Source organism: Raphanus sativus, unplaced genomic scaffold, assembly GCF_000801105.2.
Source record: "Raphanus sativus cultivar WK10039 unplaced genomic scaffold, ASM80110v3 Scaffold3195, whole genome shotgun sequence".
NCBI lineage: Eukaryota > Viridiplantae > Streptophyta > Magnoliopsida > Brassicales > Brassicaceae > Raphanus > Raphanus sativus.
The window spans coordinates 1-11,966 of NW_026618502.1; the positions used below are offsets into that span (position 1 = coordinate 1).

The following is an 11,966-nucleotide window of genomic DNA, read 5'->3' on the forward strand; positions in this document are numbered from 1 at the left end:
TCACAGTCTGTCACCAGCCCCGTTTCATATAACGCCACCATTATGTCTAGTCCGTTCCCGTCTACTTTCATCCTCAAAGCTCCCGTTAGTGATACTTGCAGTGTCTCTGAGGTTGGTCTCTGGAAACTCGCCTGGTCAAAAAAAAGAGAGAGAAAAAAAGACAATTTAAACACAAATACGAGAAGACGGGTATGAATCAAAATTTCTCATAGATGTTGTTTAGTCAGCAACTTAGCTATCACCAAAACTCGTTTACTCTAATGCCATAGAAGCTTACTCTGCATCCGCAAATCTACCTTCTATGTCATAATACTTATTAAACTATCTTCAAAAATACACATTGACCACTTTCAGTTCTCTATTACTGTATTCTTACAGTAAATAAACTATAGGACACACATTATTCGAACACAGATTCAGATACAAGAACGTGCTGTTGAATCTTCAGGCATCAAAGCATATGCTATAATAGATGTTTAGAAGACAAAAGGTGTGATGTAGAGACCTAATCAGAGTAACCTATTAAGCAAGTTTCACATGGAGAGACTTTCAAACATTCATAACTCTGTTTCAGACTTTCAGTGTATGTATGTCCCAATCACATAAACATGAGTTCTAATCAATCATAACCCTAGTTCCTCCTAAGCCTCATCACGAATCATCTCTATGAATTTGCTACTAAAACCTATATGAATGAATCACTGCCGCAACATTCACATCATATCTTTGAGTGTTTCACATCAGAATCAAAACATATAAGATGTTGAAAAGAATACAACTCACCTTGAACGCGGGAGAAGGAAACCTAGGAGCTTCCACGATAGATTTGAGCAGATTCTCTTCCTCGTTATCGACCAGTTGAGATCTTCCTTGGATTACAAGCTGCGGAGTGAACATCGTGTCAAGATTCAACGCCTCCACGTACGCCTTCTGCCTCACCGTCCACTGGCTCGAACCGTACGGATCCTTCCAGCCCTTGTAGTCCCAGTAATCAACGTGGAAGACCAGAACCATCGCCGGAGATCCAGAACCACCGTCTTCTCCTCCTCCACGGATCTGAGCGTCGAAATCACCTCGGCCGAGCCTGGACATGAGCATCTCCGCCGCTGGCGACGTTTTGCATCCCTGAGACGAGAAAAGCTGGACGAGAACGGGTCCGTCTCCGGCAGGAACGTCATCGGATACGGCGGCGGAGTTGTTACCGGAGTTAGGTTTACTCGTGGAGGATGAAGATTTCTTGCCGCGAAAGCAGGCGAAAAGACGGTGCGACATCGGAGGAAACTGCCCGTCTCTTCGCCTTCCAAAAGATATATTAAGAAAGAGGAAAAGCGGAGAAAGAAAAGGAAACAGAGAATCAAGAAGATGTTTTTTTTTCCCCGAGAAAAATTGTGAGATTGTCAGCGAAGTTGAGAATCTTGAGGAGGAAGAAAAAAAGGCTAACACGTTGAGAGGTAAAGAGAGAAAGGCGGCAAAGTCTTCTTTACTAAAAAAAAGTATTTATATTATTTAAATAATTTTTAGATAAAGATTCGGTTGCGAAAGCTGTAATTTTCCAAATTGTTAAATAAAAGAAATGTTTGGCAAATATTTTGAAAAGTTGTTCTTTTTTTTGACAACTGGAAAGTTTCTTATTTTTGGCTTTAGAATTGGTATGAATAGGCCTAGGTCTGAAGGAAGAAAGGTCAGTGACATGTCGGTTAAGACAGGTGTATGGTTGTTCGATGTCGGCAACGAACTTTCTTTTTTTTGTTAAAACAAAGATTCACTAGTAACTAAACTAATAAATATAATACACATTAATTTAACAGTTAGAAATCATAAGCTTGTTGATGGAAGGAATAATTTAACAGTTAGAAATCATAAGCTTGTTGATGGAAGGAATATAACAAAACAAAGAGCAAAAGAAAGATACAGCGAAAACAAATTTGAAAAACAGAATCTTGAATTAATACAGCTGATACGTATTCAACACTAATCATAGCTGATTTGCATTAGCTGCAGGCCTGCAGCCACATTGTGGCCAGCTTGTTCTGACTGAACTACCGATTCCACTGCACCTTGGGTCCACACAAAGCAACTAACACAAAGCAATAAAATCCCATGTGTGTTATACAGTGAAAGAGAGAGAGCTACGACACTTACTTTTGTAGTAAAGCAAAATCCTAATTGATTGTGTGTGGAAATATTTTCGTAACTTATGTATAGTGATAATACTTATTATATGCATATATTGTGGAGTAATATACACAAGAGAGTACAGAAGAAAGCAGTGGAAGTGAATACATGAGCGAGTTTTGGGATTTTTTTTTTTTTTTTGAGAAAAGGCCTTGATCGTCTAGTACTTGTTTTACAGATTCCAGCTAATAAAAAACCAGACTTTTTAGCAAAAAGGAAAAAGGAAAAACAACAACCAAATTTCAATTAATTTCATAAAAAATTGGAGTTGAAAGTTATTTGGTGAAGGAGTTCCATTCGAAATTTCTTTGGTTTATTGTTTTTTTTTCATTTATGAACAGTTAGCTTCCAAAAGGAGGAGAACCACATATGTTTTGTCCCTTCTTCGTCCCTTCACTCATTTGGGTCCTCTAATCTTGATCGTGCATTTGTTCAATTATATCCACTCATAATTTTGTTTTCTTTACAACATCCAAATTAGCAGTGTATTTATTTTCTTTTTATATGTTTGGGCCCTATTACTTTAAATAACATACAGTTCTATAATTTGGACTGCTTGTATGTGCCATATGTTACAATATCGTGCAATCATTAGTGCATGTAAACATACATACCATGTTATGTTCTTAAACAGCCTGTCATGTTTTTAAAACACATGCTATGCATTAGTATGACACGTTACCAACACTACTGATGATCTTGTATAGGAGATCAGATGGATTCAGCTTAATGTGTACTAAACTCTTGTATCCTTAATTGCCATAGTCGCACTATATTATATAGCTAAATACGTATAGTTAACAATTTATTCTCACCCTAATGTAGAGAAGAAAATTCAAAAAAATGTGCCGGGACCAAATAAGAAAGCATACCCTTTTTACCAAATCCAAATACAATGATCAGTTAATGATTATAGCTAATGATATATGTTGTATATATATTCATATTTGAAATCGATTGTATGGTTTGTTTTGTCCACATATCACCGGTCCATTCAAATCCATGTGGTTGATGAATCCACACGACCAGCCAAAAGAACAAAACAAACTTCTTCTAAGTTCCAACAAAATCTCCACCACAATTTAGGAGCTTCATTCACATACCACCCTGTCATTTTTTTCCATATATACATTGCATAAACTCACTTGGTTCTCTTATATTTCTCAAGCTAAAAATAATCACTTTTAAAAAAAAGTAAAAGGATGTTAGAAGGGAAAGCAGTGATGGGCGAGACAGATATGAAGCAAACAATGAAGGAAGATGCTCTTAGTTTGGCCGCCAAAGCCCTTGATTGCTTTGATGTCACCGAGCCCACTCAAATCGCTCGTTTCATCAAGAAGGTTCGTAATTACTGTATTACTTAAAAAAACCATGATAACCTTAGTGCTATAAATCTTGAAAGGACCTGTATTGAAATTAATGTGGAATTGAATGTTGTCACAAATTCACCAGTAGATTTCGCGGACAATGATATTCAAATCTTTGATAAATATTTTCAAAATTTTCAGGAATTTGATAGAAAATATGGATTGGGGTGGCAGTGTATTGCGGGGACGCATTTCGGATCGTTCCTGACTCATTGTAGTGGCTGCTTCATCCATTTCTCCGTTGGCAACCTTACCATTTTACTCTTTAAGGGATCAGCTGGTGAAGTAGAGTCCGGACCAACAGTTTAACCAATTCAGAAAATATTGTGAAGATAATCAAGTATTTATTTGGATCCATGCAGTGTTAAATTTTAAAAGCATTCTAGTTTTTCAGTCATTTCAATCGTTTTTCTGGTGTGTAAGTAACGTTTTCTCTTCTTTCCGCATATTACATATAATTTTTCGGAGTTTTATTTTAATCCATATCCCGAAGATATACTTATGTAATATACTAAAATATCAAAGGGGTCAGATAGAATTGTTCTTTAGAAAAATCTTACTACTGGCTAAAATATAGTCTAATCGTATGAGTAGTGACAACAAAACAAAAACTTAAACATTAACTGGTTTTGACTTTTGAGTTATAAACGGTTTATAATAAACCTATATACAGTTTAACATCCCAAGATCTCAATTTCATGTGGTTCAAAAACTTTTCTTCTTTTTCAACTATTTCATGTTTAATGTGTGAAACCTTGTGATCATAGATCAAATTTGCTTAGTTTTTTTTTCTTACCCTCCGGTTAGCTTGTAAATATATAGAGATAGTTAATTTGATTAATGTGGAATTTACATGGGTTAAAAGTCCTAAAAACTAATATGAATTCGGTACATGACATATATGAGAAAGAGATCTAACTTCAAAAGCTTTTCTTGCCGCACCAGTTCCTGTGTCCATTTAACCGGAGCCTTGCCTTTGTCCCTCGTAGTCTCGCTTTGTAATCTTTCTTCCACTTCTCAAATCTTGACTTAAGCCTAGTGAGTTCTTCTTCTGCATGCTGCTTATTCATTGCAATCGACTCTCGTTCCAATTCCATTTCCACATGACGCTTCACATCTTCATCAAATACGACTCTACGTTGATCAACTTCTACATAAATATCCTTAACATCATTCAAGCTACCACCGTTGAGATCTTTTGGTTGAGGAGTTCCAGGGGACATAGTATTACATGCAGCTTCCAGACTCATCTGCAAAGACCATATTCCAATTTTGAAGATTATACAATCATAAGTATGTAAATGCGTTACACTGTTTTTACCTGCATTGAAGAGATATGTTTTTGCCATGTTTCCTCCATTGACTTCATTCTTGTTTCGTGCTCTAACCATCTTTCCTCAAATCGTTGCAACTCCTCCTTCAGTGCAATGTTTTCATCTTCCTTCTGCATGATAGCTGTTTCAACTTTCTGAACACGGCTCTGGAGATCAGCTAGAGCGCAAGGTTGGACTTGAATCTGCTCTAAAGGAAGGTCCTAAACAAGAAAAGGTAATCAAAGTTTCAGCAGTGGATAGTTAACTTACATACATCATATGCAAAATATTTACCTTGACTTCTGAAACTTTCCTCCTTGACCTTCTTTTCGTTTTTTTCTTCTCATTGTGTGAATGTTTCTTCAATTGCACACTGTTCTTTAACTGCTTGCGAACCAACCATCTTCGTACCACTACATAAAAGGGTGAATAGATTTATAATCTCATACAAGATGGAAACACAAGTTCTTTGATGCCATAAGGAAGATACTCATTTTTTTGTACCATATTGCAAGTGTATGACTGCATCAAGCTCTCTATTTACTGCTGAGGAAACTGTAGCCGGTGTTTTCACTGCAATGTAGTTTCTCCTGGCATTTTCACCGCGGATATCTGTGAAAGCAGAACAAGTTAGCCAAAAAAAAAAAACAAATAAGCATATCTATAAAGTTAACATGAGACATATGTCAATGATTACAAGATTGAAGTATCAATGCTGAATTCTTCATATTGTGGAAGTATTCACGGGACTTATAACCACGAAAATGCTTCTGTAATCCAATTACACCGCACAGAACATATTCTCTTCTTTCCTCAAGTAGGCCAATCTATTAAAGTACAAAAAAAATGAAAGTGTTACTATTGTAGATAGATCATGACATCAACATGTAAAAAAAAATACTTACTTGCCCAGTTCTAAGGTATATTTTTCTATATCCAACTTGATACATTTCAGGAGGAAGATTGAATTGTTTCATAATAGAATCTGATGTGCTAAGTGGATCCTGGGAGAGTTTTGTGTCCAGTAAGAATCCATATCTAGTCCATGCACAAGTTAACAAAGACAAAAAAAAAAGCTTAGGAATACATGTAACGACAAAGCGGATCAGTGAAGTTGAGAGACCACACCTTGCTACAAGATCCTGATGTGTCATCCGAGTATGATAACCTGATCTTGATATTCTAACAATCTCCAAGACGCCACAACATCTAAGCTGTTGTAGAACATGATTCTCTTCGTAGATTCCAGGAAGCTGATTTGAATTTGGCTTTATGCATCGGATAAAATGAGGAGTGGTGTCTTCTAACTTGTTCATCAGCTTGAAAAGTTGGCTCTGTAAAGCAGAAAAGCGAGTTAGAATGTAAGAAAATTAGGAAGGTTTCCACTGCAAAACTCAAGCCTTGTTACCTTAAACTTTGTAATAACACTTTGATTCATTGATTCCGACAAGGATGCTGGCTTTAGAGACTTGTCACGCATCTTAGAAGAAAACAGGTTCAGTAATTGACAGTTGCACGATGACAAAAGTTGGATAAGATCAACATGCAGAGGATCTCTGTTCTTTTCCAGGAAGCCATTTGTATCATAGAGAACCTATTAATTAAACACCATAATGTAAATAAACTCTCATAAGTACCCAAGGAGATATTATAAGAGCTAAACTACATGCAGCGTTAAGTTGTTTGATTTGGGTTATAAACTGACCTCCCCGGCATAATGTCTAACTCTAAAGCCACGACCTCTTTCTCCCCTGAAACAAGAGTTCGCTTTCAAATGATGCTTCAGCTTGTTGGCAAACGTCGTATCAGTGGCCTTTGGAAAATTTGATTCCTCGTCTAGTAGTGATACAAAACCAATGGGTTTCTGCACTAGCAATTATATGTACAAGATGATTTTTTTTTATTAAACATGGAATGAGTACCAAATCTAAAGATGGCACGCTAGATATTACCTTCTCAATAAGATCTAGACACTCTTGATTGTCTTTGAACTCGACCTTTGTCCAATCAATTCCATCCCCTTCATATTCCTGAACAGAGAAGATTTATCAGATAAGAGTAGCTGAACTAGAAAATCATATCTAAATATAGTTTAGGCTCCAAAAGAAATAAGATCACCTCTTGTTCAAGTTTAAACAGATGTCGGTTGAAGTGTTGTTGCAGTCTTTCGTTTGCATAGTTTATGCAAAATTGTTCAAAGCTATTATTCTAAAACCAAGGAGACCTGATCATTAACACAGTCAAAAGAAATAAAGACTAACAAAATCTGGAGTGAAGTTACGAACCTTGAATGACTCAAACCCATATATGTCAAGGATACTAATAGATCTTCCTGTCCTTAGTTTACCAACTTCAAGTGAAGTGTTTATTTGCTCAACAAGCCAGTTGAAAAGGCTTGCATATATGATCTTTGCTAGGGAATCCCTCATATCAGTCGCCTGCATATATATATCGACATTTAAAGTATAGAACTAGTTAAAAACTCTTGTGTGATTGATATATGGCGACTAAACAAACCTGTGGCAGTGTCAGTCTTTTAGCAATGCAATCTCTACCAGCTTGGATCTTGCATGTAGACAAAACCACCATAAGCTCTTTTGAGTTGCATCCCATTAACATAGCTACGTTAGTGACAGCTGTCATAGACAAGAGCAAAATAACAAGAATCACTATTACAGTAATACAACATGAAAGATGACAAGTCAGTATATTCTTACCTTCATCTTCTACCACGTCCACATGGTTTTCATTGTCAATCACTTGAAAAGATACATTTCCTAACCATAATACAGCTGCAAGCAGTGAAAATGCACGTTCTTGATGTTCTTGAGGAATCTGAACGGTGTTGAAAGCTTCCTACAATAACAAAACAATCTTTTATGAAATTACAAAGATCACTTACTCCATCAGAAACAGAGAAAGGCACATGAAACAGAAAGAGTTACCATCAGTTTGTGAAATTTTTGAGCATCATCAATGCGATCAATGGTTAAGCAGTTGCTCTGGTTCAAATACTTGTATTCACTTGCTGCTTTAAGCTTCAATCTCTCTGTGAATAAAATCATATAAGGAATGGTGTAGCAACTCCTAGCTTCAAAGTTTACATATATGTCTTTTTTTTTTGATCTAACCAAACTTTCATTACTCTTAAATATGTTTAGCCTCTAACAGAGGAGGATACAACTAGGCTATTGACAGCCAAACTAACAACAATAACTAGGCTATTGACAGCCAAACTAACAACAACAACAACATGAAAATAGGGGATAGAAAGGTGATAAGTCCCAAACAGAAACCAAATGAAATCGTATCACAACATCATAAGCTTCTTCCAAACATTTTACTTTAGCAGGGACACTTCCAAACATATCATATGCGCCAAAACCAATTAAATACCTGAATCAATTCTTATATATTTCAGCTTAAAATGTTACCTTTAAGAATTGGTGAAGCACCTGCACACAATTCATAAAAGATATGGTAGGATCTCTCGCCATTGGAGAGCTGAACTACTCTTGACTGATCCAAAGAGACTACTTATTAGTCCATGAATAGCTAACATGTGGAATCTGACTAAAACTTCTCAACAACAAAAAATTACCTTTTCTAGCAGAACTGTGGTCATTGAGCATCAAAGTAGTCACAGGAAACAAAAATGCATGTGAGCTCAATATTCACGAAAATATGACAAAAGAATCAGACAAATGTTAAATTGTTTACTCACAAGTTTCAAGTTTGGCTCCGCATATCTTTCCCTTTGCACTAAAATGAATCTCCATCAGTTTCCCCTGCATCAATTCAGATCTACCATGAATCCTGACCATTTATTGGCTGACATGAAACTTTCAAATCTAAAGAAGAGGAATGATTCCATACGAATCGGCTAGAGTTATCATTTCTTGATGTTTTAGCATTCCCAAAAGCTTCAAGTATACAGTTTGTCTTTAGGATTTCATTATCCACCCCAAAGTTGCCTCCACCAAGAGCTTCCAAGTACTGCATTGCATACTTTGCTGTCTCAGTTTTCCCAGCTCCACTTTCTCCGCTATAAGGAATGATACTATCAGTTAGTTATTCATATCAAACATTAGAAGGAAAAAAAAACATTCAGAATTAGAAGGCCTCGTCCTACCTTATGATGATAGATTGGTTCTTCTCCTCTGCGGAAAGGAAAATTCAACAATATAAACACCAGACAATAACTATTTCAACACCATGGAAAAGAACTAGAGAAGAAATAAAAAAAGAAAAGAAAATGCTTTATGCTCACCTCTCATCATCTCATCAAAAGCTGCATCAGCAACTGCATAAACATGAGGAGCAACCAAAGCCTTCTTCTGATAGGCTGATCTAATGTCGTTACCGTAAATCTGAACATTCTTAAACGGGTTCACTGCAATCAAAACTGGTCCTGCTTTACTCTGTAATGGAAGAAACATGAAACTGTGTTAAAAATGAATAATAATCAAAAACAAAACCAGATATTTTTTATTTGGAACAAGCTTACATAAATCAAGTCTTGTGAGTATCTGACTCTGAGGTTGTAAAGAACAGATGGTTCATTCAAGTAACTAAGCTGTATAAGGTCATCAACTCCCTCCAAAACATCTGGGTTTGCAGGGAGAATCTCTTTCATTGATACTCCCACAACCTTTTTAAAGATAACACAAAATTACAAAACCAAATCATATGAAATTTTAATAAAAAAATCAAAAGAACTTACTTCCGTGTTGGACAAGACAACACAAGCCACATCACCAGAAACAGATTGTATCTTCCCCAAATGCCACTCCCCATTACCAACACGACACCAAACACTAAGTTTCTGTAATAATCGAAAAACAGAGAAGCAGTTTTAAAACACGCACGCACGTATCAGAAAAAAAACCCCGGTAATGTATTCAATATCATCACCGAAACTTGCGAAAGAAGCAATCTAACCTTGTCGATGAAATACTCAACGTTATTGACACATTCCGGCTCCGAGGTGATCTGCTCTGTCCTCCTTCTCTCGCTCCAACCCTTCTCCTCTTTGGTCTCTATCTCCGGCGAAATCGTATCACGGAGGCTCGTCGGAAGCGATTGACGATTCGACGGCATTTGTGATGCGCGTCGAGAGGGAAGGGACGGAGACTTATCCTTCAACCTCTCGCACGCGTCGTGTTGGCTAAGAGATCCCATCGTCTCCTCAGGTGTAGTTTTTATCGTCGGAGACGGAGGTATAGTCATTTGTTTCCCCTAGAATTCACCGATGCATCGGAATCTGAAAACTTTTATAACGGCGAATCTCTCAACATTGCAGATATGGAAAGTTTGTCGAAACAGAACAAAAAAATAAAACCGAAAAACAAAAAATAATGATAACAAAACCTTTTGCCAACGAGAAGAAAAATATTAGAGAGAGGGAGGAGAGAGAGAGCCAATTCCAGAGAGAAAGAATTTGAAAAACCAACGAGGCGCAACGATGAAGAAATATATTTTTCTTCTTCATAATCGAATGGGCTTTAAACAGAAACTTATAGGCCCAATAAAGGGACCCGAATATTATTTAATGGACCCGCCCCAACAGTGTAGGTTTAAGTAAGCAATCACAAATTCGATCTGTTTCCGTCTTTAGGCTTTTTTTCTTTTTCTCTCGACTGCCCTAGCCGAGAAACCAAAAATCGGCGGCATGGCGAAGAGCAGGAACAAGAAGAAGAAGAGAGACGACGACGTTTCCATGGACGTTTCCGACACTAAGAGCGTCTCTGAAGCTTCTCCCCAAGGTAAAAAAAAATCTCGGCTTTGCTTAGTATACCATCTTTAAGATTTCAAGTGTTTAAATCCGTCTTTGCTCTTCTTTGATTTTGGTTTTAGCCATGGACACTTCGGAGACCGGAGACACCAAACTCGCTCCTCGTACTCGTAACCTGTAAGCTCAAGTTTTCGAAAATTATCATATTTATAAAAATAATCAATTTAATTTCTGGTTTGGCTAGTTAGATTTTTTATATAAATCTTTTGTTGGGGTTTCTCTTGGCTACAAGTTTCCGTTGTGGTAATTTGCTCTCTTCTGAGTTGTATCTGGCTCGAGTCATTAAAATCATATTACATTATCATTTTGTTGAACGTACCAAGGCATAGAACGATGAAATGCATACCAAACTTCGTAGTCAGAGTTACATGCTGGCTTTGTGTCTGATGTTTTCTTTAGGACCTCCTCGCGACCCTTGCATTAATTTCTGATGATATTACTTGTTTTCTCTAGGACAAGCGTGAAGAAAGGAAAACCTATGAAGAGAACGAAGACTGCAAGGAAGGTGAAAGCTGTGGCTAAAGCTATAGCTAAGCACGACAAGTATGAAGAGAAAGCTTCCAAGAACGTTTCCAAAAAACAGAGAACTCTTTCCGCCAAGTTATTGTATGAATGATTTTTTTTTTTGTTTCCAGATAGAAAAGCTTTTAAGGTTTGAGCATTAAAAAGAAATAATTTCTTCAAGTTTGTGCTTCTCCTTTAGTTACAGACTTTTTTTAATGTTTTTATGGATTTTTATTATATGGGAATATTTGTCATTTACCAGGAGTTATTTAAACAAATACTTAGATGCAGAGGAGTGTGCAACTCATTACAAGTCGTTAACTGGGGCTATCACTTTTAGCATCATCAAACAAAGATCAAAGTGTAACAACAACGTCAAGGACATATATATATATACAAACGGATCTCTAACAACTAGCTCTTTGGACAAGTTTGTTGTCTCTACAGAATCCTCGGAAACCTTGCTTTGGCTTTTGGCCTGACTTGTCTCTCTATGACCGGTCAGCTTGGTTGGATTTTGGACGCTATTGTGTCTGCCTTATTCCTGTATGGAGAAGTTACAAAGGATCATCTTAGGGAACCAAGCCACGTGTGAATTTGTTTGCCAAACACCAACGCACTTGGATTATACACTAAGTATAACTTCATCAAAATATGTTAACGTATCATATTGTAGTGCGGGGATAGCTCAGTTGGGAGAGCGTCAGACTGAAGATCTGAAGGTCGCGTGTTCGATCCACGCTCACCGCAACAATTTTTTTCCGTTTTACTTACTACTCTAAACGCATCGTTTTGGACATATATTTTGGAATA

The 11,966-nt window shown here is 36.9% G+C and overlaps 4 protein-coding genes and 1 non-coding gene across 5 annotated transcripts; 3 read left to right on the forward strand and 2 right to left on the reverse strand.

Moving 5' to 3' along the window:
- Positions 1-5: 5 nt before the first annotated feature.
- Positions 6-1,461, reverse strand: LOC130506402 (uncharacterized; the record flags this gene model as incomplete). The annotated part of the gene is made up of 2 exons (XM_057001042.1): positions 784-1,461; positions 6-131 (listed from the first exon to the last, which is right to left on the reverse strand). Coding segments are annotated over exons 1-2 (615 nt in total), but the record flags the coding sequence as incomplete, so codon positions are not given.
- A 1,856-nt stretch (positions 1,462-3,317) lies between these two features.
- LOC108840684 (uncharacterized) lies at positions 3,318-4,021 on the forward strand. Its single transcript, XM_018613508.2, has 2 exons — positions 3,318-3,515; positions 3,684-4,021. The coding sequence occupies exons 1-2, from the start codon at positions 3,378-3,380 to the stop codon at positions 3,849-3,851; spliced, it is 306 nt and encodes a 101-aa protein (XP_018469010.1). The 5' UTR covers positions 3,318-3,377; the 3' UTR covers positions 3,852-4,021.
- Positions 4,022-4,136: 115 nt separating this feature from the next.
- On the reverse strand, positions 4,137-10,114 carry LOC130506403 (myosin-4-like). The gene is made up of 24 exons (XM_057001044.1): positions 9,797-10,114; positions 9,579-9,680; positions 9,363-9,506; positions 9,126-9,276; positions 8,988-9,015; positions 8,732-8,900; positions 8,580-8,643; positions 8,457-8,470; positions 8,290-8,374; positions 7,801-7,904; positions 7,573-7,711; positions 7,373-7,491; positions 7,141-7,293; positions 6,974-7,063; positions 6,808-6,885; positions 6,561-6,719; positions 6,264-6,449; positions 5,984-6,189; positions 5,761-5,893; positions 5,553-5,682; positions 5,360-5,467; positions 5,150-5,268; positions 4,864-5,076; positions 4,137-4,792 (listed from the first exon to the last, which is right to left on the reverse strand). The coding sequence occupies exons 1-24, from the start codon at positions 10,082-10,084 to the stop codon at positions 4,463-4,465; spliced, it is 3,312 nt and encodes a 1,103-aa protein (XP_056857024.1). The 5' UTR covers positions 10,085-10,114; the 3' UTR covers positions 4,137-4,462.
- A 339-nt stretch (positions 10,115-10,453) lies between these two features.
- LOC108818650 (uncharacterized) lies at positions 10,454-11,407 on the forward strand. Its single transcript, XM_018591572.2, has 3 exons — positions 10,454-10,620; positions 10,712-10,766; positions 11,103-11,407. The coding sequence occupies exons 1-3, from the start codon at positions 10,527-10,529 to the stop codon at positions 11,263-11,265; spliced, it is 312 nt and encodes a 103-aa protein (XP_018447074.1). The 5' UTR covers positions 10,454-10,526; the 3' UTR covers positions 11,266-11,407.
- Positions 11,408-11,830: 423 nt separating this feature from the next.
- Positions 11,831-11,903, forward strand: TRNAF-GAA (transfer RNA phenylalanine (anticodon GAA)). The gene has a single exon. It is a non-coding gene; the product is annotated as a tRNA-Phe (tRNA).
- Positions 11,904-11,966: the final 63 nt, after the last annotated feature.